This window comes from Melospiza melodia, chromosome 6 (assembly GCF_035770615.1).
Source record: "Melospiza melodia melodia isolate bMelMel2 chromosome 6, bMelMel2.pri, whole genome shotgun sequence".
NCBI classification, from domain to species: Eukaryota; Metazoa; Chordata; class Aves; order Passeriformes; family Passerellidae; genus Melospiza; species Melospiza melodia.
The window spans coordinates 21409222-21436006 of record NC_086199.1 but is presented as its reverse complement, the minus strand read 5'-3'; the positions used below and the strand labels follow the sequence as shown (position 1 = coordinate 21436006).

The 26785-nt window shown below is 38.5% G+C and overlaps 1 protein-coding gene across 20 annotated transcripts in view; it reads left to right on the top strand.

Moving 5' to 3' along the window:
- NRXN3 (neurexin 3) overlaps positions 1–26785 on the top strand; it is a 706103-nt gene that overhangs the window by 141183 nt on the left and 538135 nt on the right. For all 20 annotated transcript variants that reach the window (XR_010028287.1, XR_010028288.1, XM_063160199.1 and 17 more), the window contains one exon: positions 21509–21628. Coding sequence is in view for 18 of the 20 variants with exons in the window: in XM_063160199.1 (XP_063016269.1) it covers positions 21509–21628 (120 nt within the window). In the remaining 2 variants the exon portion in view is untranslated. The remainder of the gene's footprint in view (positions 1–21508; positions 21629–26785) is intronic.

The following is a 26785-nucleotide window of genomic DNA, read 5'->3' as shown; positions in this document are numbered from 1 at the left end:
GACAAATATAAAATATAGCAATAGTGGGCTGTTTAATAGTGGGGAAAAATCATTACTATTTTTTCCCTGATTATTTTTATTGCATAGATCTTTGTGGCCCAAGAAAGCATCTACATTTCTGTTAGAGAAGCCATAGGTATCTGCAATGAACATCACTAACAGGACAGATGAGTTCTGGGCAACGTATTTCCTGCATGGTTCTTGGTGGCATTGTACCACAGTGACTGTGGTTGCTCTGTCATTTCATCATGTTTATGAGAGAGATATGGAGGCCAATTAAGCCTGAATGCAACTTCACTGAAATTGGACCTTGATTCCAACTCCAATACATTTTTTTTGCTTAGCCTGCTGTGAAGAGGCCAACTGTGTTTCAGGAGAGTTCAGTAAAATGACTTATGTTCTGCAAAGGCTCAAGATGGATTCATGACTGGGTAGTTTGTGGAAAAAGAGCAGGAGTTATAGGTGATTTAAATGTATTTTTCATCTAACACTTTTGTGAAAGTTACCATCTGAGCAGAAACTGTAGTTGCTTTACTTCTGTTGAATTTTCTCAAGTGTGTATCTAGGAAAACAAGTTGGTCTGTCTACAATTTTCATGTAAATATCCATGTACTTAAAACCATGCAAGTATTGTTAAATGCAGCAATTAATACAGGATTATAACTACATGTTAGTCTTCTCTGTACAACCTTCTCTTTCATTCCTCATTCCAGTAAATATACATGCTTGTGATAATGCAGATTCTGAATATTTAGCTGTTCTTTGGCTGTTCCTGTTCATGTGAGAAGGTTACAGTGACTTGGCTGTACTTAGATATGTTATGTGAGTGCGAGGGCAGTATTTCCATCTGAGAGCTGATTGAACATTGAGCTGTGCTTTGTAGACCTGCCTTGAAATGCCCAGGATGCTGCTTGCCATACTCCTTTGTTGTTTGGTGCTCTGAAATATTTTCTGTAGAAGAAAAGCTGGAAGTTACTTGCAAATGCTATTTTCAGCATGAAGGCCTGCAGTTTATTTTTCTTCCTCAGCTTTGTGCTTTAAAAAAAGCAATTCTCTACGTCTTTGTGTTTGTCTTTTTTTTTTCCCTCTTCAAAGATCATATTTGGACCATGTTTCTAGCAAACAATTATTTTTAGCAGTCTTTCAGTTGCTTTATTCCCTAGGGTCTTTTCAAATTATGTAGTCTTTTTTCCTGTCACTTTATTCTGTACCTCAAAGCCTATCTTTATTGTTTCTTACCGTGATTTTTCCTGCTGGGGGCATGTTCTCCTTTGTTCTAGTTTAATATTTCATTCTACACCACTTTCTGTTTCAACATATCATCTCATCTTTTATCTGTCCATCTGCTAACTTATTGTGTCTCTCCTGATTTCTAGCTTCTCATTAGTCTTACAGATTATTGTTTTAAAAAAACATTTTAGTGTGCAGGCCCTGGGTGGCTGGGAGTCCTGTGCTTTCCAGGACAAGTAGTTCTTCTATGTGCATGGTGCTGTACCTGGCTTAGGGCAGACCCCAGTATCAACAGAGTTTGAGGGTGAACAGATCAAGATCAGCCCTACCAAGGACTTGGAGGTGCTGGTGAGTGAGAGGCTGGACATGATCCAGCAATGTGTGCTCACAGCCCAGAGAGCCAAACTGGGCTGCATCCAAAGCAGTGTGGCCAGCAGGGCCGCTCTGTTCTGCTCTCTAGAGACCCTAGTCTTATTAGAGTTCTGTGTCCAACTCTTAGAGAGCCATGCACTTGTTGGGAGCAAGTCCAGAGGAGGGTCATGGAGGTGGTTACAGGGCTGGTACACCTCTCTTGTGAGAAAAGGCTGAGACAATTGGGTCTGTTCACTCTAAAGAAGAGAAGGCTTAGGGGTGATCTAATTGTGGCCTTCCAGTGCCTGAAGGAGCCTGGGCATGGGAAGGGACTTTTTACAAGGACACATACTGATAGGACAAGGGAGAATGGCTTTAAGCTGAAACACAATAGATATATATTGGGTATTAGGAAGAAATTCTTTACTGTGAGTGTGGTAAAACAGTGGAATAGGTTGACCAGGAAAGCTGTGGTCAAGGAGGTGTTCAAGGCCAGGCTGGGTGGAGCTCTGAGCAGCCTGGTTTTGTGGAAGGTGTCCCTGCCCATGCCAGGGAGGTTGGAACTAGATGATTTTTAAGGCCCCTTCCAACAAAACCATTCTATGATTCTGGGAGACAAGAGAATTTTGAATGATTTAACTCTAAAAGGATATCCTGATATCCCATTCTTCTGGGGTGCTATGTGAAGTAGGTTTAATTAGGTCAGTCTGCAGAGCCTTATCCAAGAAAGTTTTGAATATCACTAAAAAACTCACCAACTTGTGATTTTCACCCTTATGTCATCAAAAGACTATTCAACACCTTAGAGACAGATACCAAAGTTCTCTCTCTTGACAACATTACTGTCAGCTGCTATGGTGTGAGATCAAGTGCTACACGCACTCAGCTTTGTGAGAAGTGGCAGAGCCTGGCAAGCAGAATCCTCCACAGCATTTGGATGAGTACCTGTGGAATTGGAGATAAGCAGCTGAGAGAACATGCCTTGCAGCTCCAGTAAAATTATACAGTTTTGCTGTCTCATAAGGAACTCATCACATTTATACAACAGTTATGTAAGAGTACCTTGCTATTACTATTAGAGAAAAATCTAATCAAAGTAGAACATAATGGTAATACAAGAGATAAAATTTAGAGGACTGGATGTAAGCATCACATAAAAATGATGAAAGGATGCTGGGAGCTGTCAAGGAGTGTACCTTGAAACAGTGTTGACAGTCACAGTTCTAGAATCAACTGAAAATTGTGTGCTTTGGCTGTTCTGTGAGAAAGTCTTTGGTAATAGCACACAATACTGCTCTTATGTTTGTTGGAATTAAACATAGCAGAGGCAAGCCTTGCTCTTCTAAAGTTATGCAACATTGTTAGGACAAAAAGTGTGATATACCAAAAGTGTGAAAAAGTATTAAATGAAAGTGAAGACATCAAAAGGAAAATGCCTGAAACAAACAAACAAAACCAAAAAAACCCCAAAACCGGAACAAAAAAATAATCAAAGGGTCTTTGGTTATCTTTCTCAGTGAAGGTAAGTTTTCAGGCATTTGTAGATCTGCAAATCAGGAGTTTATTGACATGGTTATTCAAACCATAAATGAGTTAAAAATACTGCATTTTCTACTATTTGTGCTATATTTATTGTAAATGTTGAAAGTGAATTGTGAATTTTGGTCAAAGTAGACAGTTTCAGTAATTTTCTCTTTGCGTTTTCATCTGTGTGTAGTCAGTCATGGAGTGACGACTTGTCTAAATTGCAAGCATTTTTCTTTATCAGTGATTTTATGCAATCTCTAAATACACTGCTAAGTGTTTTTAGTTAATGTGAACTGTGAACAATAATGCCTGATCATATGTGTCAGTCTTACCAGACATATTTGCTATGATTGAATGAATTTCCCAATTGTTATGCAAAGCATCACAGTTACATAGTTTAGCATACAAGTCTTGACAGAACTGTCCAGGTTTTACAAAAATTTTCAGTTTGTGTTGGTGTGTTAGGTAGAAGCAGCTTTCATTCCCGTGCCCTGACACAATCAGATGCTTAGCAAAGGACATCTGCTTGAATTTTAGCAAGCTGGGGAAGATGCTTGAAGAAGAGCCACCTTCTTAACAGATAGATTTGGCTGTTACAAACTTTTTATTCAGCTTGTAACTTCTCAGTTCCTCCTGGCTGCCCATGTAGTGCATATAAATAACCTATGTTTAGTCAAAATGTTGAAGCCTTTCTATTTGCTCTGGGTCATTTCAGCTGTAACTCGTACGAGTGGCTCCTTCAGGTTGCGGAATTGCCTCTGAACTTTGTAGTGGTACCCATCTCCCTTTACTTTCAAAGTGTATTTCAAAGTGCTATCCTCAAACTTCTGCAGCTGTTAGATCCTGGCTTTTTAAGACTACATCTCTTCCCTTAGGACACTGTGGCAGCTGATGACAGTGAAGGTGTCTGAGATTCTACTTCTGGGCTTGAATGCAAGGGATCTGTGGACGCAGGATCTTCTGGCAATTGGGGTTTCATTTTTTTCTCCATGTCATATCACTGATTTCTGAGTTGTTTTGACTAGCAGATTCATCTTTGATAACTTATTCTGCAAGCAGACTTTCTCTGGGTGAAGAAGAGAGGCATTGGGTGGGGTAGCAGAAGGCTTTTCATTTTTCAGATAGTTTTCTAGTTGATTGGGAAGTTCTAATACAAGTTTATATGGTACTTCTCTTTCCTTATGAAACTTTGAACTGCTTATGAATACAAGATGTTTGAGCTGTGTTTGCTGCTGACCAGACACTACTTTTAATTTCTGTCAGGGAGATCTCCCATTATCTATAGATGCTAATGTAAGGCTGGGTGGCTGACGACAGCTCTAGTAAGTAGCTGAAGAAGGTTTAATAAGAAGTACAGCAATCGAGGGAACATCAGATGTCTTGAGTACTATTTGGCACCAGCTCACTTGTGTTGCTTGTAGAGTAGGGTGTTCTAGAAATTACTTTCATATGAACTTTCTTGTGTTTCCTACCTAATTCGAGTGAAGTCCTGACAAGATTGGTACTCCTGGATCACAAAGATATATCGATGGGGTTAATTTAGTTCCAGCAATACATAAACTGGGGACAAACTGGCTCTTGCAGATCTGCATGGCCTCCCCAGAGCTGCATGTGTGCACTAAATTTATGTTTACACTGTTGCAAGTAGTTGCTTTCCTAGGCAGGCTTTCTTAGCATGGTAGAACTTGTGATTCCTCAGGAATCTTGCAGGGAAAGAGTCAGATATATAGAAAGGAAAGTGACACAGAGTAAATGAGAGAAATAATTTTTGCACCAGATTTCTCCTTGTTTTCCACAACAACTGGCCGGGATTAGAGGAGAAGTCAAGAAAGAGATAATTCAGATCAGTCAACTCCGAAGAACAAAGAACATGTTTATGAGTTATTTCTTTGCCATGATAAGTTACAATGTTGCTAAACATACCTTGAGGTTACCAGCCATTATCTTTGGAGAAAAATAACACTGATGGCACTAGAGAAATAAGCTACTTGTGCTTAGACTGATAAACAGCCATTTGCTTTTGATAAACAGCCATTACAGAGAGGCATAATATTTTGCAAGATGTATCTAAATATTGCTGTAATGTAGGAAAAAACTGTTAATCTGTTATATTCAGAGAAGTATGAGTGTGAGGACTTCAGACTCTTCTGTTTCTCAGTTCTGTAAAGCTTCTGTAAGAAAAAGAGAAATTCCTTTCATTTAGTCTATGGCTATTTAAGTGTAAAGCTCTTTGAGGTCATTTCTTCTTATATCTGTTATATATCTGTTGTGACAGGACAGTGTAAGGTGTCAGCTGGAAATAACTCTGGGTGTTTGTTCAGTTTTGCAAGTTTGAATACGTTTTGAATGTTCCCAAGGGCTCTTGCAGTCTGTTTGTAAAGTTGAGGTTTTTTCCTCTAAGCCTTTAGAAATACATCTTTTCCCTGTTATTATTTGATGCATTTAATTCTTTTGACAGGATAGGTGAGTGGAGAAAGTGGAAAGAAAATGGTAAAATAATTTGAAATTACAAGGTAATTGAATGATTCTGATAGTTGTTAACATGGAATATAATTGATGGGGATTAATTTCTTAGAATTTGTATACTTAGGTGGTAGCTAGAAAGCAGTTTAAGCTGTTTAAGTGGCTAATATTGAGCTGATTCATCTTGTGTATAGGACTGGCTCAGTGTCATTCCACATGAAAGTGTCAGTAAAATCAGAGATTCTTATCCGTATGTTTTCAAGGTATTCCTTTGTCGTTGTTACTGTCTGCATTCTTTCCAAGAAATTCTGGACCTGTTTTTCCACTGTAAGACTACCTATGGTTAAGTTTCAAAGATATCAAAGTTGTTCTAAATGCAAATATTGTTCCCAAATTTTTCTAATATTTTAAAGGTTTATAATGAAAGTAAAGCCTCCATGAGCCTTGCTGATCTGTAGTCATTTGTTGAGGTGCTTTACTGTTTCCCTGTTGTCTCTGTCATTTCTGAATGAGAGAGGCTGCAAGGCAGGACTTTTCTGGCCTACTGTGGTTCTGTGTTGCCCATATGGACAGAAGGCATGCAAACACCAGAGAAGGAGGGGATGGAAGAGAAATTTTCAGCATCAGCACATTGGGAAAATAAACTTTTTTGCTTTGCATCTCCCCACCATGCCTTCCCACACACATACACATGCTTCCTTTGCTTCAGAGTGGTGGCTAGCAGAAACCTTTGTATTGATGAAATCCAGACTGCCAGCCTCATGATACACCACAAAGGCCAGTGACAAAAGGTGGTACCAGTCCTATTCCAAGAATTAGTTTAGCTGTAAACCTTGCTCTCCTGAAACTGGATGTTAACTGAATATATGATGCATGCAAAGCAGGGGTTCTGGCCTAAAGCCAGAGAAGTGTTTATGTAATATTAGTGGCAATTTTGCAACCAGACAGAAAGAATTATCTTTCCTTTAATGCATGTAAATTCTGGGCATAACAAAATAAATGCCTCCGATGCTAGCTGTGGTTATTTGCATAAATCATGTTATGTTAATGAAGGGGTTCACACTGTCAGGAAGGAAATTGAAAACTGCCACAAACAAAACCTTGGTAAGGAGATTCAGGCATTTCTCTGCACAATCTTGCAGTCTGACATTAAAACTCATTCCCAGTGTTTGTTTGGGGTGAGAGAGCTGCAGGAGAATTGTGTCTGCATGCTTTTTTTTTTTTTATTTTTTTTTTTTTATTTTTCCAGAGGAAAGCTGTCAGATCAGGCGCATGGGCAATACAGCCCATTTCCCTCTCTCTGGGAGCATATGGAGAAGTGGAGGTGTCCAGGCTTCCTCCTGCTGAGAGGCCCTGGGGATTGCTCTGTTCATGTCTAATGATTGTGACTTGAACTGAGTCACTGCTGTGATGAGAGGCACCCAGAGAGAATGGGGCTGCCTTAGAATGGTTGCCTGTTCAGGGCAGATTTGATTTCCCCCTCCATGCTGCTTTGCTGTGGTGTCAGTGACTGGGGCTGTAGGAGCCATCTCTGCTGTGAACACAGATGAGGAGCGTGGGAAGCATTTTTGACAAATCTCTCACTATGAAGATAAAAAGAATCAAAATCAATTTGATAAGGGCAAACTTCCAACTGATAATTATATGCAAAATCTGCCTGTTTCCTTAGGGATCATTCTGTAAGGGATCATACTATAAGCATCTCTACTGTCTTAAGAGTGCAGTCTAAAAGAATAACTTTGATGTAAAAGGCAGCTGCCATTAGTGTGTTCAGAGCATTGCTGCTCATGGTAAAGCAGAAGTGCTGGTCAGCTTGAGTTCACAGACCTGAGTTTATAGATGCAGACTTGGGGTCAGTTGTTTTCATGTCTGATGCTAATAGTTTTTTTCTATGTTGGTCAGTGCTTTATATTAATAAATATATGCAAAGAGGGACATTAGTTTATAGGCCTTGCCTGAGGTTATTAATTTTATATGCAGTTTTTTCTGACTAGAGGTTTTTCTCACAAATATTTTGTTTTTTCCAGGAGTAGTATTGCTGCCAGTACAACTAGATTAAGTGTTTTCATTTCAACAGTTTATTAGCTGAAATGTGCAGATTTATGTTGACTGCATCTATTTTTCAATTTAGTTTGAACTTGGCAAGCATTTATGAAAAAAAGAAATGGGAAACATTAAAATATTATGACATTTAATATAAAAATATTTTGACTTTTCATTTTGCACAATGTCTCAATGTTTAACTTATTCAAAAATTATTTATATTCCCAGTCAGTGAAACCAAAAACATCTGGTTGCCAGTGAAATAAAATGTTTTCATAGAAAAACTTAGGTTGGAAAGTGGTCTCTGGAGGTCTGTTGTCTAACTCCCTGCATAAAACAAGGGCAGCTTTAAAAAATATATTTGTCACTTTGAGACCTCCTTCTGTGACTGCAGCCTTTCAAATGTGATTGAAGGTGTTCTTTCATGGCTGGCTCCCTCAGTACATTTGGATGCAGCCTTTCTTGTCCCATGAATTTATTTATATATGTCAGAAACTTTGGAGGCCTGACCTTACCATTGAATACCAGAGCAAAGAAGGCATAGTGTGAGTACTTCAGCCCTATTTAAATTTTAAAAAATCTCCATGCAGAACATTATTTGGGTTGCTTTCACAGGGCAATTTTTGGCCCAAAAACCGAGGATGTTTTCTGATTTGCATGAAATGATTTTCTCTTTCTTCTGCTAATGTTTCCAATTTGTTCAGTGAATCAAAAATGCCTCCTGATATTTTATTTCCTGGATGTCAAATGTGATCTGTGCTGTGGCAGCATTTCCATGGTCCAGTTCTTGTTCTGCAAACATGTGTTTGTACATAGTATTAATATTCACCTTAATGGCATAGTCTGACGTACGTGCTATTTCTGTTCTAGCAGTGAGCATTCTTCAGCAGATAATCACATGTGGCTTGCAGAAGAGAAAGGTGACAGAAAAGGTGCATTTTTCCATTGCATTTATTTAAATGTTGAAGGGATATTTCTTTGTGCTGGTGAGAGAGCAGATATTCTTTGCATAATTTTTGATTATGTGGCTATTGCTTATATTTGACTATAAATATAAAAGAGCAAATTTGCTGATCCAGATGGTTGTCCTAGATTGGTGTTCTGATAGAAATAGTCTTTTAATTGTTCTTTGCATGAAACCATGTGTCTCTATTTGACACCTCATTAAAGGCAGCATTGGTATAAAACTAGAAGCTGTTTTGCTGTGCGATACTGGTGATGTTGAATTAGAAATTAGAAGTTCCTTAATTCCAACTCATCTCAGTAGTACTTGACACATTTTTTTCACTCTGTACCTGTGACAGTGACGTTAAGTGATATTGAATGTGACCCAGTTGCCTGCAGGGTTTTACATGTGGCCTGGTTTCTAGGTAAAATTTCAGCTGCCAATTTGCTATTAAGCATGCTTTGCATTAAACAAATGTTTAGCAACTTTTAAAACTGGACTTGAGAGTGAATGAGAGATGACACATCTATAAATACATCCCTTCCTATAAAATTGCTCTACCATTTATTGAGATTTTGAACTTATATACCAGTTTGTCTGATTTTCCAGACTGATGTGCTTTATAGCTTCCTTTCAGCACCTCTGAAAATCAAGCTGCCATTGAATTTGTGCACATGCATTTGTTAAAACTGAACTGCTGTCATTTGGAGATACTGTTAATTAGTCTTTGCAATGAAAAAGGGTCAGAACTAATTTGCATCTCTTCCTTTAAAATAAAAGAGTAAATCAAAGAGGAAGTGAAGGGAACCCTGAGGCCTCTTCCTAGCAGGAGTTCAGCCCAGAGGTGGGGTTGTTGAAATACTGAGTGACAAACCCAGGCTGGTGACTGGGGATAATTGCTTGTCACTCAAGCCATTCAGGTTTCCAACCAGTTCTTTGGATGGAAATACTTCACTTGATAAAAACTCACAAACCAGTAAGAGGGAGTAGTTTACAACCAGCAATCTAAAGCATCAAGTAGAAATACAGGCTAAACAAAAAAAAAAAAAAAAGGCAGAACAAACCAAAAGAAAAAAAAACAATGCCAAACTTGACCTGTGGTCCTAGAGTGTTACCCAGTGCATTGTTTTAGAAGACCTTAGTGACATCAGGCTAATGTGACACTTGCAGATAAAAATACTTATTTTTATGAAAACCTGACTTCTGAAGAGCCAGTACTTTAAAGATTTAGAAACAGGAGTCTTCTGAGGTCTAATTCTCATTCTCCAGGCTTGACTATTGCTTTGAATATTCCATCAAACCCTTACTTCACTACATCATTAATGTTCTTGAGGGTGTGATGAGCTAAATGATGGCATTTGTTTCTCCTGACTGATTTTGCAGTGATTCTTAATATATCATCCTGAAATGCCTTATCCTTTTATATTTTAAAACAAAGCAAAAAACCCGACCCCTCCACCCAACCAAAACCCTTCTTGAGAGGAGTGCTTATTCCCCTTGAAATTGTGGGAACTACAGAGAGCTTAAAACATGTGCTGTACAGTTGTGCCAGTCATTTGTATCATAGCCTGTATTAGAAGTCTTGTGCTGTCCTGGGAACCAAGTTTCCTCAACTGATTGACCCATGGGACTTGATGGTCTCTTCTGCTTATTGTGGTGTTTATCTTACACTGACTGTAGAATGTGAAGATCCACATTTTAAAGAGAATCTGTAAATGTTCTGCTGCTGTGATACTATTAAAATTATGTTTGCTGGTGGTCTGGACTGTATAAATGCTGGTAGTTATGCAGCATTTGTTCAGCATAGAATCTGAATGCTTCCTAAACATGCACAGATTCATTCTCAAAGTGCTCCTGTGAACAATAGAAATTAGAAAAATATTGGTTTGATGAGCTTTGCAGCACACCAGCTGTTCACGAGCTAGAAATAGAGACATTGTGAGAAGTAATATATTGGGAGAGAGGTGTGTAAAATCTCCCCATCCTTGTAAAAATTGCTACCTCCTTTTTTAACAGGCAGCTGGAGAGGGAGAAAAAGTTGTGTTGAGGTTTTGTGGGTTCGGGGTTTTTTTTGAGTCTTTGAAAAGTCAGCACACAAATTAACCTTTTCTGAGAGGAAAAGGATGTCTTTTCAAACTTGCAATGGAAAACCAACCATGCTTATCACTAAGCTTTCCATGAGACATGGAAAGAGTTAGATGTTATAGAGAGATGTTTGTGACCAGCTTATGCCATTAATCAAATTCTGCAGCTTTTACAACTTAGCCCGAGGTCAGCAGATATACTATTACTTGGTAGTCAAGAAACCTTATTGCTTAAATTGTCTTCGAAAGCGCTTGAACTAATATGTAATCCCAACACACCTAGATTTTTTTTTAAATTTCTTTAAAAAATTTTCCTGCTATTTCAAATGTGATGCACAAAGACTGATAAACCTTGATTGTAAGAGGGCTGATGAAGATGCACAGGCATCAGCTGAGCTCAGGGTCCATAAAGTCACCACTTTTCTTCCTTGTGTTCAGCTTGTGGTTTGTACACTGATGTTGCTGGCAGAGCTCCAGTCTTTTTAAAGTGATCATTAACTTTTCCCTGTCTTGGGCACCAAAAGAAGATCCCCAAATGCTGGTGGTACCTTTCCAGGAGTAACTTTGCTTCCTGTGGAAGAGATCTGCTTTGTTTCTCTTTTCTCTTTCTCCTGGTATGTTGCTGCTTTAGGATGACTCCTTACAATTAATTAGCTGGTGTACTCTTATCTAATTTTAACAATATTAGGATTATATGTAGATGTTATATGAAGCATAGAGGATTTTTGTGAAGCTATACATATGAAATGGAGTGACTCAAGAGGTATGGCATCCCCTTGAGAAGAGGGATGGCACCAGTTTGGATCTGACACTGTTTGCTATTGGGAGCACTGAGGACTCACAGATATGGATATGTTTAAAGTTATGTGCTTAACTTTATAATTCCTTCTTCTTCTCCCAGGGCATTTTTTTCCTTTCCATGCTCCTTAGCTGACATGAAAGCTGTGACTTTTAAAATCTGAATTTCAAAGGAGTTCTCGATATTTGCCTCAGATGTCATCTTTATCTGTAAATCCTCAACTATCCTTCAGTCTGCACATCTGATCCCTCAGCTTTCCAGAAGCCTGTGATCCTTCCTTGATAGCTCCTTAAGCTAAATACGGAGGCTCTTGCCTATAGGTCTACATACCACTTGTCTTTCTCATCTGGGTTTCTTGGTTTAGGTAGAAAGGAAGCAGTCAGTGCAATCAGGAGAGTAGAGATTGGTGCTGTCTGTAAGGCACCTGAGGAAGATTTCATCAGTGGATACTGATCTTGTTGCTATCACTGAGGTGGGTTTCTGCTAGCAGGGTCCCAGCTCTTTTGGGAGAATGCATTATGACTACTGCTAAAGGTTTTTGGAAATAGAAGGGTAATATGTCATTAAACAAATTATTTGCAGCTAGACAAGAGGGTCCAAGCTTTTGCGGGCAACACAGCTCTTTCCACATTCTGCCTCTTAAAAATTTGAGATTGTATTAGTGTTGTAGTGACCTGGATAAATATAGAATTCTACAAATACTGAGAAGAAAATCAGAAGCTTAGAGGATGGCAGCTCTTAAATTGCAGTTCAAGAAGAGAAAGGATAAGGGAGCATTTCGAGAGAGTCTTCTATGTCTCTACCCTTTGTATAGGTAGATTCAGTAGAACTTCCCCATGAAATGTTTTTATTGGATTGCACTTGTTTTCTGCTATGTAACCTGGAAATGTGGTTTATCTAAATAAGTAAAAAACATACCAATGCTGCTGTTATTAAATATCAGGGAAAATTTCAGTAGCAATAGTGTCATCTGTGTTGCTATATGGTCACTGTCTTGTGCTAACCATTCCTATTTAAGAAATGAGAAAATACTCAGACTCTTCAAAAAAGTAACAGCAGCTGAGGTCTCTATTCTGTTCCCTGTGAAAGCCACTCTTTGAGGTGGGTAAGCTTTTAAATGCCTTTAGCTTTAAACACTCCAGTCTGCACTCCTGATCCCCCAGCTTTCCAGAAGCATTTGATCCTTCCTCAATAGCTCCTTAAGTGAAATAAAAAGACTTTTCCATATTAGGTCCAGGTTCCACTTACCATCCTTCTCTCAGTAGTTTCTCACTTCAGGCAGGGAGGACCGATGTGCATTACTAGTTATGCACATATAGCTTGCCTGTAATATCTGAAGACAAAGGGTCTCCACTCACAAATTTTGGTTGCTGTTTGTACTTATTAATAGTATGATTTCTGTGCACTTTGATGTTCCTCCAATCAATACACTTGGGGTTCCTTATAGGCTTATACATACTGGCTAACATGCAAGTTAAAAAACTCCAAAGATCCTAAAAAAGTGACACCCTTCAGAATGGAGGTAGTAAAAAGAGAGCTAAAGCTAAAGGGCATATACAGTGTTTTGTACCCCCTGCAGGAGACTGGAATCCTGCTGGCTCTGTGATCTGTTAGACATAGTTACTGTGATGCTGTTATGCTCTTAGAGGGAGGCTGAATCTAGTTCATGTCATACTCCTAGGAGCAATGAAGGTGTAACTTTGTGTGCCTTTGTAACACCTCAGGCACCCTGGTGCCACAGGGAAAGGTACTTTAATTGAGAGAAATGTTTAGGTTCTTTGAACATGTGATGATGTTGTTCTTTGCCCTCCATATCTGGATAAAGAAGTGTTGGTACCAAAACTGTCTACTATTCTAATGCTATGCTGTTGGTGAGGACTGTGCAGTGTGTTTTAAAGATCATTAAAAAAGAGCAAAAAAACCTTTAATGCAATATTTGGGACTGGAGCTTTGAGGAGCTTTTTGTTTCTCTGACTCAGCTTTGTTTCTCTGTTCAACTGCTACATGTGCCTTTGGGAAGAGGAGACCCTTTCTTTGGTATTATCTTCTGTGTTCTGAAAGAGGGGGACAAAGATGCTGTCCTGTTGTTAGGAAGTGGTCTCAGATCCTTTTCTGAAAGACACATGTGCAATTACCATAAGGTGCTGTATTGCCATGTACTGTGTGATTTATCCATCTTTCTGATCTCCTTGCTTTGCAGATTTAGATGAGAAGTTCCTACTATACTTTTAAAAGGCACAAAACCTCCCCACTACATTAGGAATCATGTAATTCCAAAATTCAAATAATCCTTTCAAATTAAGTAATAGAGGCAATTAGAGCATGGGAACACTCACTAAATGGGATGATAGGAGCTTTTCCAGCCCTTTCCTTCCTGTTACTTAGTAACATAGCAAAAGCAAGGACCTTTGAGAAGGGGTGTGAAGGAAAGGTGTCAATTCTTGATTTAAATACTCGTATATTTGATTCATAATTTTTTTCTCTCCAAGTGGTTTGAATCTCATCCAGGCACTTAACAGTCAAATTATTTCATTGCTGCTACATGTGTGTCTGTCTAATGAATGTGGCTCACTCCAGTTGTCTCAGCTTCATCACCAGTATCTTTTTCTCACTATAATCATGATTAATTTACTTGCTTTGTAGCATTTATGGAGAGATTTGGAACTAAACAAGCAGAGAAACTTTAATGGTCTTACTGTTGGTAACATATTCTATCTATGCTTCAAGTAAGGTACATGAACAGGATTAGTGTGAAGCTGTTTGGGTTTGGTATTTCTGTTATTTTATCTACACAAGAAGAAAGAGAAGAATTAAATCTCCAGCTTTTTCACTCCTCCATCTTGCTTTGATTTTACTGCATCACTAATAAAAAATGCTAATAAAATGTAAAGCTTCCTTTAAATAGAATGTCTTCTCTTTATTACTGTTGTGATGTGCTAAAGTCTATGCATAATTGTTCCTGTAATGGTTATTTTGAAACTCTCTATTATGGTAAAACTTCATGAGGTTCTCCATATTTGTAATTTCTGCATATACTCATTTCTTGGGTGGCAAATTACACCCATTTAACAAATATACCTGAAAGCAATGGGTAGTTGCTATTTTGGAGGTGAAACTGGGTTGAAGTTCTAGAGTTATTTTATTAATTGCTGGAGTGGAGTAGTCTTCAAAGCAAAATATATCAGCAGGTGAAACTCTGGAAAGCAGCATAGAGTACTGTACCTCCTTTGTGCTCACGTAGCACTGTCTGAGCAGCAGCTTCAGTGAATGTGGCTTCCCTCTAGTGGTGCTGCCTGCTCCCATGCTGCTCCTGGGACTGCCTGGTGCCCCACTTACACCAGGAGTAGTCTTGAGCTTTGCTCTGTGAAAATAAGTCCTTAGGCAAGTTGTAGATGAGTGACAATATAGCAGCTTCTGTACTCCTTGGTATAGCAACACTGAAGCTTTTGTGGCCCTGATCTGTTAGGGACAGCAGTTTAAGGCGTTAGGCAAATGTGAAGTGGTTCATATGACAGCCTTATCTGAAAACAAACATAGAGTCAGTGTGACTGAAATCACTTTGAAGTTAATTTAATTAAACTCTTTTAATTCTTAATTTTAAAAGCATGAATACTTGAGGTTATTTTACATACTTGCGTGTCCTCTTTTGACCTGCTCCCTGATTGTGAATATAAAATAAAATCCCTTTCATTAAAAGTGGAAAAAACTCACTCAATAAAAATGGGAAACCATCTAGTACCATTAAAAATTAAGATTATCTTGAATAGATAATGATGCTTAATTTTTTTTTCAACAGTGGAATTTTTTTTCATTTAGCTTGAAGTTGAAATATTTTGGATGTTTTCTAAGTCAGAATAAAACTATTTTAGGATGAGATGAAATATCCTTTCATTAAAATTTCTATTTAAGCCCTTTTGAGGGGATCAAGTTTCTATTAAGACAAACATTTTTCTGTTAAAAATTATTTTGCATTTGATACACAATGTAATGTCTAAGGCATTAAAATTCACCAGCAGTGAAATTGAAGTAAATAAGGAGCATAACCTACTTACTTTGATGGAAAAACCTCCATATAAATACAGCTGGGCCATATGTGACCTGTATGATATATGCAATCAAATTATCTCGCTGTTCTTAATCACAAGTTTTAGCCATGTCACCTGAAAGACATGCAACTTAATTTCTGCACTAAATTTTGTTTCAGAGTCTTATGAAAAAGCTGCAGCTGTGTTGAATGCTGCCTGAATCTGTGCTGAACCTTATTACAGCTATTGGCCAGGGTGTCTGCAGTGCAAATCACAGTTATTCAGTATGGTGATATATGTATTTATAGCAAAAGCAAGGAACTATGTTGTGCTTTGTTGGGATTGGTTTTGGTTGCTTTTTTTTTTTTTTTTTTTTTTTTTAATAAGGGGTTAAAAAGATTAAAATAGATTGTATACAAAATAATTAAACCTAGCTTATTTTTTGTCATGTTTGGATGGAGATGGGCGTGTGAGAGATCTATTAGGGTGGTCTTGCTAGTTTTCAGTTAGTTGCTGAGTTAATTCCCTGCACTTGATTAGTCTGGGCGTTTCAGGGAATTGTCACTTGCACTTGTGAGGCTAATTGACTCTGTGGGTGTTTAAAGGACTTTGTGTATGTGCTTTTTATTGCTGAATGGATGTCAATAATTACATTTTACTTCTGGGTAGGCTGGTGTAAATTATCTCAACTTTATTGACTTCTCACAGTAAAGCCACTGTGTAAAGCTGTAAACATAAAAGTTTTTAGCATGCCTCACAGGAAGGTTGTTTCTTAAGTGCATGCTATGTTTGTTTAAACTTGTGGGGTAGTACATGGACATGATCCTGCTCCTTGAGGAAATGAAAAGACTGCTGCAGGTAAGGTCCCCAGTGAAGATACTGAGTATCTGTAGGGGGAGTGCAACTGCTTATTCCTTGTTGGCAGCCAACATTTTCTTGAAAAGAGGAATTCTAAAGCCTGTATATGAGCAAAACAAGTGTGTGTGTATGAGAATATAGGTTGATTTAACTGGGTTATCTAGATAAATGTCTGCAAGGTACAGTCTGGGGTTGCCACTTGTTTCTTAGCAATTAACAATGCTCCTGGTGTTGAACAGCAAATCCTGGTCAAAGAAAAGAGAGTCCTAAAACACTTTGTCCATTCTAGTGCTGCCTGAAAGAAATAACAAAATTTACACTAGTGGTTTATATTTAACCAAGATTGAGAATTACTGAAGATTTTCAGAGCAGCTGCCAGCTCTGCTTTTGAGCCATTCTTGTGTTTTGATATTTGACCTGTGCTTTGTAGGAACTTACTGCACATCAGGAAGCCACAAAGGTGTGTGAAAAATTGCCAGCATCTTTTTCCTTGCATCTATTTCTTCCTTTTTTGAGGTGTTGTGATTCATTGTCGTGTTTCACAAATCTCTGTGTGCACATTTTATACAGCAAACCACAACTTCTCAGGTCATTATTTAAAGGGGGAAGTAAAATCAACCAATGCTCCTCCTCCATCACAAAAGGAAAAAAAAGGGGATGGGGGGCAGAGAAACTTCCCCTTCCCAGCCCCTCCTTTCCTTGGAATGTTAATGGCATTCTGGCAGGACGTTGCCCTGTATAAAAGAGACACAAAGATTCATCTTTTCACTGAAAAAATCTGAAATGGTAGCTAAGGATTTTAGTGAAAAATTAAAAGCAGAGAAAACCTTATCATTACCCAGGGTCTTCTTTGAAAAGCATTAGTATCACTGTAGAATTATTTATCTTATTATTTGTACTGAGGGAAGCACCTTGTCCATTCTCACCAATATGGCAATGTCCCTTCTGTTCAGCTCTTGTGGTGCTCAGCAGAACTTCAGTGTTCCACTTCTGTAGTGTTGGATAGGATATGCAATGATAAAGATAGCCTGGTTTCATGCAAGCCCATTTAATCTTATAAATGGATCAGATGATGACAGCCTGCACCAAAGTAAAAGCAGACTTTGATCCACCTGTGAGAAACTGCAGAGGGGATCAAACCTCTTTCTCCTTTATCTCACAGAGGAAATTTCCGTCTGCTGTTAGCCACTGAGGGTGAATAAGCAGTGCATTTTCAGAGGTATTGTCAGAACTGCATTCCTCTTACTAGTTGCTTGTTCTGAACCAAATGAGTTCTTGGGGAGCACATGGAAAGCAACTCAGCATTTTTAGAAGGCATGATCTCCTTTTTGATTCTTTATACTTTGGCATGTGTATTCTTGGAACTTTTATATAGGTTATTTAAGCCAAGCTATTAATTAGCAGCAGTGCACCTTTGATACAGAGATAATGTTTGGGATACTCTGGGCAGATTGGATGGAGTTCTTCCATGTTTGAAAGCATATACTAATTTTTTTTTTCATGAACATTATGCCTAAAAGTTTGAGTAGATGTCGGAGGATTCATGGGAGAATGAGGAGGAGTCACTGTGGCTGAATCAAGTTAAATTTACTCAAGAAGCCAGAACTGCAGCTGAACTCATGTCCAGAATTTGGGGATGCTGAGAGAGATATTTTTGCTTCTGATTAGGTACTATTTGCCACTGCAAAGCATAAAAGGAATATTCACTAGCCTGCCTCATTTGAGTTGGAAAATGAAATGTGGTGATCAATTCCATATGATACACAGACCCTCAGACAGGATTAGGAAAGGGGATGGAATGACCATCAGATGATCAGAGACACCAACAGGAGTGAGGGTCTGTCAGCTAACTGTTATATTATTGCAGTAGTACAAACTTTCTTGTTCTGTTTACTGTTATGTTGTCCTTTACTCTTTTCATGCATAAAAAGAAATAGATTGTTGAAATTACCTAATGCCTACTGACCCAAAGTATTATAAATAGAAAATGTTTCCAGGTGAGCCGTTCATTGCTGCAAGAGTTTCTTCTTTGCCTTTTCTTGTCTTTTGTCATAAAAGAATGTTACACAAAGGGAACATAATAATCTCTAGATTTCTTTCTCTGTCCATTTGATCTTCTGTTTTGCTTCCTCCTATGTCTGTTGTCCTTTTTGAAGGATGATGTAGGTGCAGATATCTTGAAAGGAGGAAAAAAGATAAAACTGCAAAACATAAGGCTACAGAAATGCCTGGCAGGAGAGTGTTCTTAGGGACAGTGTTATGGTGCAGGAACACGTGGCCCATTTCCTTTCTATTCTCCCCAGCATAAGCAACTGTTGGATTAGGAATCTTCAAGGCCTTGTTTGAATGTCTCTGTAGTAATGGCACATGTAGTAATAATGCTCAATTAAATGAATTTTGGTATCCAGTTGTGAAAGTCCTTGCATACACAGTTCTTGGACCTACTTATAATTCAATGGGAGCTTGTGCAAAGAGCAGCAATTTATTTGCACACTCTCAGTTGAAAAATGGGGACACAATTTTGCTGTTTTTCAGGTCAGCCCTCCGCTGCATAAATGTCTTGAAAACATTTGAAAACAAACCAGTTTGAATAGAGTAAAATAACATTTTTTAGTGTTTTCTTTTAAGATCAGATATGTTTGGTTGGAAAAACTTATCTGAATGCTCTTAAGCATGCTCAAGTATTGAATTTTTGTTTGGGCAGCCCTACTAAAAGAAGCCAATGCCCATTTTTGCAAAAGGGAGGGTGGTAAGTGACGAAAAGTATTAAAACTTTTTTTGGTTTCTACTGATCAAATATATAATTGGCTGAGGAAGACATGGACTTAAATAATAAAATAATTCATACCTGCAGTGCTTAATTTTCAAATTTTTAGGCTAAGCTATTAACCAAGTACTTCTAAGTTGACAACCTTATTCATTTGGAAAATGTGGGAGTGCTGCAACTTTGTATTCATTTATTTGTGAATTGGTTAAGCTACATTTTCTAAGAATATATTTATATAACTTCTGTTGGTGTCACAGAAGTTTTGAAAGTGTTACAGTGGCCATCAAGACAAGCCAAACCCTAGAGTGTTTTAGCTGATCCCTGTTTTGTCAAGCTAGGGTTGAAAAATGGGGACTAGAAGAACAGCAACTGAGTTACTCAACCATGCTGAACACAGAGCTCTTGCATAGAAAGCATTGCATTTTAAATGAGCAGACTCCAGCTCACCTGACTATTTCTCTTGGCTGAGCCGTCCAGAGCTCTAATGGATATGTGGGAAAAATTGGGTTTTTTAGAAAGCATTTGCCACCCCTCCCCCCTTTCCCCTGCTTCCAGCTGGCATTATATAAACACACAGTTCCAGGTGACCTTCATCTTCCTACCTGGGAAGTGCCTGTGTAGAACTACAGTAACTGATGCTGTGTATTTTGATATGGACAATAATTTTGCTGTTTATCTAAAGAGACCTATAATTTTGTGAATTCTGCTTTGGGATAAAATATACTTACTGATGTAAATCTAGCATAACTTTCTTGGATTCTTGTTTTGCTTGTCTAGTCCCAAATAATTTAAACTTTCTGGCCATGATCCAACTGCCTTGTTCAGCTGGATTTACACATGTGGTATGTGACTTTGGCACATGGATGAGGGACAGCAGAAGCTATGGATTTCTTCTGCTAAGGAGGTATTCTCTGTAACTTCAATATGTGACTCCCTGTGCTTTTAATCCAAGAATGACACTTATCTTTCAAGTCACTGGAAAACATTTTTTTCATCTTAGTTTATGGTAAAATTGGCTGGCAATGGTCTTTATTTGAAAAAACTATTAATTTTCTTTTTTATTAGCATGAACTGCATGATTTTTTCAAAAAGAGTAATGAAACATTTATTTTGCTTTGGTCTTCTGAGGAATTCCTGTACTACAAATAGAAACCTAGAAGTGGTGAATGAGACACCACCTTCTTTGCCCATGTTCCTTTGGTGAGAAGAATTTACAGTAATGCTGCTCATTAGGCACTGTGCATGCTGTGAGCTGTGGACTGTCTGACATGAGTTTTACCAGTGCAGTATGATGAGCTGTAGCAGTGCCTTATTGTCCCTACCCCACCTGCGTTAATATGTTCAATATCTCTCAATGGGGTTTTTTTCTTGGGTTTCCCTTTTGCCAGTTTGGGCAGTGGGTCCAGACCAGTGTGCAACGAGTTTGGCTATGCTAATTCCACATTTTCTGGTATACCTGGATCAAAACCCCCCACTTTAATACTGTACTGAAATGAGGATAGATGCTTTTAATTTAGCACACACCATTATTCAATTTCACTTACCATTTGACGTGAGTGAGATGTTCCGGTCCTGTAATCTGAACAATTAATTTTTTAAGTAATTGCCTGTCAACTGTGATGGGTGAGCAAAACTAGACAAATATGGGTAGCACTAGTGTTGTTTCCCCAGGAGCATTGTTTGCAAGGGCAACTATGGTATAACCTTTTGGAGAAGACATGGCTCCTCTTTCTCTTTTGGCTGTAATCCAAGGGGTGAAGTAAGCACCTCAAATCTAGGCTGCTTTGCCAAAGAACCTTAAAGCAATCAGCAAGGTTGGTGAATGGTTTTCTTTGAGATTCTAATTTTTTAAAAAAATTATTTATACAGGTGGGGTTTTTTATTGCTTTCTTGGGGGGTTTGTGGAGTTTTTTCTTTTGTTTTTTTTTTTTTTTTTGAGACTGAAACCAACCTGGTGTTTGATACTGAAGTGTTGAAAGACCAGTGTGTTTAACTTTGAAAAGAATCCCAAGTACCCTGGAGTTGTTTAAAATCCAGTTTCTTAGGAGAGCAAAATGCTACTGTAATGAATCCCCTTTGAGACATTTCAGTCATCAGTTTGTTTTCCTATAATTGTAGTGTGCTGTGCAGTGTAATGTTTGGAAATTAGTACCACAGCACAAGAGAGATTTCTATGTGTTTTTAATGTGTGTGACTTTAGGGCTCTGTGGAGGGGGGCACCTGACTGAGTGGAAGGGTTTGTGATTCCCTGAGCTGGGAAGGTGTACGTGTGAGGGTTGATTGGAGGCTGTCATATACCTGTACACTCTACTGGTCTGTATCACACCAAGTTGATTTTCATGACTTTTCCCATTGAGAAAGTACTAAAGCAATTGTGGGTCTGGCTTTAACTGCTGCACCTATCACCCTTCCCAGGCAAGGGACCTGAAACTCTTTATGCTGGGCAGAAGCTCAATGACAATGAGTGGCACACTGTCCGGGTGGTGCGGCGAGGAAAGAGCCTCAAGCTGATGGTGGATGATGATGTTGCTGAGGGTAAGTGTGATGCATCAGTGTTTTTTGATCACTGTGTCTCTGTTCCTAGTCTTTGCCATTATGCTCCTTCTCCCTGTTCTTCTGGGTATCTCTCCCCCCCACCCCTTCCTGTTAGCACTCATGTATTATTATTGTTACGATGTTGAAAATGAGTGTTCAGGTCTGAGAGACTCAGCCAGCACCAGAAACTTCTGTCACAACTGAAGTTGTGTAATGACCTGAGATATGGGTTTAGGAGACAGATAAGCTTGTACTTATCTCAGAATGTGGAGGGTTCAGCAGAACTTTCTCTTGGTCCAGGGAGACTGAACACACTCCATTCCTGAGCTGCACGTGTGATGGTTTCCAATGCTCTGGAATCAAGGCCAAGGCTCTCTGGACCATTCCTCTGCACAAACTTTTCCTTGATGATAAACCTGCATGAAGTACGAGTGTTACAGAGCACAGATTTATGTCTCTGCTGCTCTTTATTTTTTTTTTTTTTTGTAGTTTGGGCATTATAGGTTATTTTCTTTATGTTTTTTTAGTTTCCCAAGTTCTTGTGTGCATCAGAGCCATCCAGAAGAAAAAGCAAGCAAAGAAATTTATTCTCAGCTTTGGTTTAGAGTTTAGGGAGGATCCTGACTCGGCAAAATGTGTCAGTCCTTTTTTTAAAAATTATTTTATTTTTTAAATAATTTTCTGAATTTTCGGACAGCTTTTTGAGCTCCTACTTCTTGTTGCAGGGAAATGTAGTTGCAGGGAGGAAAGAAAAGATCAGTCAGGAAAGTTAGTTTGTCCCAGGTTAAGATTTGCATTGAAATGATCAAAGTACTTCAGATTGATCCTTTTGTAATTGCAGAATTTTAAGAGATTATACTTTTTCAAGTCCATTTCCCCATGACTGCAAGAGCCAGAATCCTATTTTTCTATTCTTTTGAAGATCTTAAATTCTCATATTTGTATATAACTTTAGGAAGTGGGCTTTTGAGAAAAACATCAGCAGTCTGGAGGCTGATGATAATAAAACAACAACAACAAACAACAAAAACTAAAACAAACAAAAAACCCAAACCAAAACAAAGCCAGGAACCCTGGATGCAAAACTGATGCAGGCATAATTGTTAGTTTACACCCATGCTGGTTTGCCAAAAAGCTGAAATCCTCTTTTCTGAGTAGCTTCTACTCAGAATGCAACTAGGAGTAATGGCTGCCACACAGTGCCAGAACACTGTAACCTATCTCTGAAAAAAAAGTGTTTTCCTTCTGTAGGAATGTGAATTATTTAAAATATTGTGGTAATTTAGATAATTTGGAAAGCCAGGAGTCAGAAATCTGAAATATGCTCAAAGAAGTTGGCTTACAGGAAAATGGTTTGAAATAAGTTTTCTCTCTGAAGTAAATATGTACTGTCCTATATAGACTGTGATTTTGCAAGAGAGAACAAGAAACATGCAAGAAAAATCATTCCCTCTCCTCGTTGAAATTCAGCCTTGGTAGTTGCTTGGTCAAAATCAGCTGACAGGAAAAATGAATTTTGTTTAGGAGGGAACTTAAAAGAAACACTTCATCCCGATTACTTCTAAATTTGAGAACAATTCTTCTGGATGTGCTTTTTTAGGAAGCACCACGGGGTGGCACTCTCTGCATTACCGAACCGATCCCCCAAAGCCATCTGTTCTTGAAGTCTTTTTCACGAAGCAGAGTTTATAAATAATAATGATACAATCCTGTACTAAAATAGGATACGCATATGTACATGTATATGAATTACATAATTAAAGATGCATTGCAGCTAAAAATATCTGTTAAAAGAATGCCATCAAGGCAAAGTCAGAAAAGCCAGAGTTAAGAATTTTTGTGCAATCTGCATCCCACTTCCTTGGGCAGATGAAAACAGTCTTCAGTGGTGTGGTCACATAGATTTTTCCACAGGATTCTTGTTGTCTTAGCCATAGATCAGAAATCTAAATTAGACCTCCAGTAAAAATAGCCTATCTGATTTCTGTTTTCTCATTGCTTGTTTGGAACAATGCGCACCAGCTGAATTTTGCTCTAAATTTAGATTATTTTTGAAATTTTTAGTTTTTTTATTTTGTGTGTGTGTGTTGTAGGCTACTCATCAACGTGTTTATACAGGACTAAAAAGTTTAACTGGATTTATTCCCATGTCGATGTTACGTGAAGTGAGTGGGCATCTTTTTCCCATTTTACAGGTTTGGGAACAACCAGATTATAGTTGGATGTATTTGGTACAAATTTGCTGTGTTCTTTTAGTCATTTTCATCAGAAAGATTCAGCATGTCTGTAAATTACATCCTGTAAATTAGTTGAACCCTACCCCTTGGGGAATTAGATGTAGACAATTAATGACCACCTATGAAAAATTTGTAATGAAGTGTCTGACTTGGTTTCCTGTAGAACATCCAAGGCAGACACAGAATCCAATTCTGGACGGCATTTTACTGTTTTATGCAAAGGTTCACAAAACCTTTGTCCCACATTCCTCCTGACCTCAGAACAGATGTCAGAACATCAGTGGTAAATGAGACACAAATACTGCAGATATATTCCTCTCTGTGGCATCTTCCTAGCACCCAAATACCACAGTGAGGCTGGAATTTTTTCTGTCTGCTACCACTTGAAATAGAGAGCTTCTGATTGCTGTAGTAGGTACAGTACTCTATAGAGCACAGTGGGGAACTAGAGGTGAACTCTGCAGGTGGGGCTGATAGCTAATGAGATCAGAAAATACTGGATTGCACTCCATGATTTCCTGGGAAATTACATCTCTGCCCTGATTCTGATCTTGTATTGCCATGCCCTTTGCAGCTTTTCACTGAACTACTCCTGACTTTCTACAGTACTGCCTCTAGCACTATTTTTTTTTTATTAAGCCAGCCCCAGTTTTCTTATTTTTCACCTTTTCTAAGATTCTGGGCTCACTTTCTCCAAACTCCCTCACCCCATTTTTAATGCCCCCAATATTTGGGCTCCCTATCCCAGTGTGCTCTGGATTCCCCAGTCTTGGCTTTTTTCTTCTACTCAGGCCACAATTGCTGTGTATTTTTTTAAGTGTAAAAGAAAAAGGCGGGAGTTTTCTTGCCTTTGAGACCTGACATCTCTTAATTTTATTGTTCTAATTTTTTGAAGTAAAAAAAACAGGCTTTTTTTTTTAAGTGACTTTTATAATTTTAAGAAAATACACTTCTGGTTTGGAAAAATCATAAATTTTATAACACTGAAATTGAAACTCTGAGGATCACAGTAGTGGAAGTGAGAAAGCTGTCTAAACAAATTTCCCCATATACTGTTTCAGTTTCTGGAAACTTCAATTTTTCAAACTAAAATAATATTATTTATGGTAAAGAACTCTTTCAGGATTTAAAAACATTTGCATCGGTTCTGACACTTGAATTTTTAAATAGTCAGAAATTTGTGACTGCCTTCAGCTGCTTCTAAGTTTGATCAGCTGTGTCTGCTTGGACTGAAGTTTTCCATGGTCTTTGTATAATTGTATAGATATTTAGATCCACTGGTAAAATTTGGAATAAGTGAAAAAGGTGAATTGGTTTATATAATATTTTTTCTTCATATTTGAAGTAGATAGCTGAAAAAAAAAATTCTAATAACAATTGTGCTTGCTTGCTGTCTTTGAATAAAACTTGTTCACATTTGGACAAAGTATAAACTGAAAACCTGCAGTTTGTACATGACCGTGAGAGGTGAGTTAGAAATATTTCAGAGTTTCCAGAATGTCTAAGCAAGATAATGACCATCAGTTCATGTAAACTGACTCTATACACTACAAGCCAGGATGTATCATCCATGTGTCTTTAAAAGCGTGTTCAGGTTTTGTTCTATCCCCAACAGAGAAAAAAAAGCCAAAGTCACAACTCGTAGGAAAAGTCTTGAAAGGACTAATGATTTTTAATGCCTGGAAGTTGTTATGGTGAGAAATGTTAGGAGAGTTCAGGAGACAGCACAGAATATGAGAAAGCTTTTAAGCCCCAGTTGATATAACCTAGGGGAATTGGAGGAATTTGTTCTGGGTTCGGCTGTGGTGATTGGTATGATTCCTAGGTATACCCCAATGACTGACAAATATCTCTTGCAGTGACTGGTTGAGAGTTGTGTAGATATGCTTGCTGACCAGCAGATGCAGTGAAGTCAGATACTGTTGCAAAATTTTGTCTGTCTATAGCACACTGGAAATATTTATTCTTGTCTTTATCCAGTTGTCAAATTTCACAAAGCTGGTGTGAGTTTAAATATCTTTGTTCCCTCTGGATTTTAAACCTGGTGAATTTTACCAGCATGTTAAAATCTTATGAGAGGGACCAATGGGTAGTGTGGCTGTATTCTTTGGAAAACCTGCTAAAAGAGAGGACTGTGCACTGATTATAATCATGGACAAAACACACTTGACTTGGAGAGAATTAATTTAATTTACTGCCACTTAAAAATAGAGTTGAATGGTGCGAAACAAAGACAAGAAAGTAGAACAGTGTCTGCCACTCTGTTTTACTGGATTTGCTCCTCCCTGCTCTCCCACCTGCCTCCACTAGGCAGAGAAGGGGACTGGGGAATGGTGGCTATGCTCAGGCTGTAACAGATCCTCTCTGATGCTTCTTCCTCCTCACACTTCTGTCCTGCTCCAGTGTGGGTCCTGGCCATGGAATGCAGTCCTTCATGAAGTGCTCCAGTATGAGGGCGTCTCCATATGCTTTCAGGAAAACCTTCTCCAGTCTAGGCTTTCCAGGAGCTACAGTTCCTTCTGGAAATATCCACCTGCTCTAGCACAAGAGTCCTCCATGAGTTGCAGTGTAATTGTCTGCAACACTGTAATCTTCTTTGTGGATGGTGGATGATTTCTACTCTGGCACCTGGAATGCCTCCTCCCTCTTTTCAATTCTTGATGTTTATAGGGGTTTGAGTTGGTTTGGCTTTTTTTTTTTTTTTAATTTTTTCCCCCCTTTGGTTCTTGTGCGTAGCATTATGTCCTTTCTTACACATTTTCTCCCAGGTACCACCATCTTGTCCAAGGGGCTCAGCAGTGCCCTGTGGCGGATGGGTTGGAGCCATTTGGAATTGGCCATTTTGGGCACGGGATAGCCCCAGCCTTTCCTCACTAAGGCTGCCCTGCAGCTACCCCCCAGCCAACACCACGCTCCATAA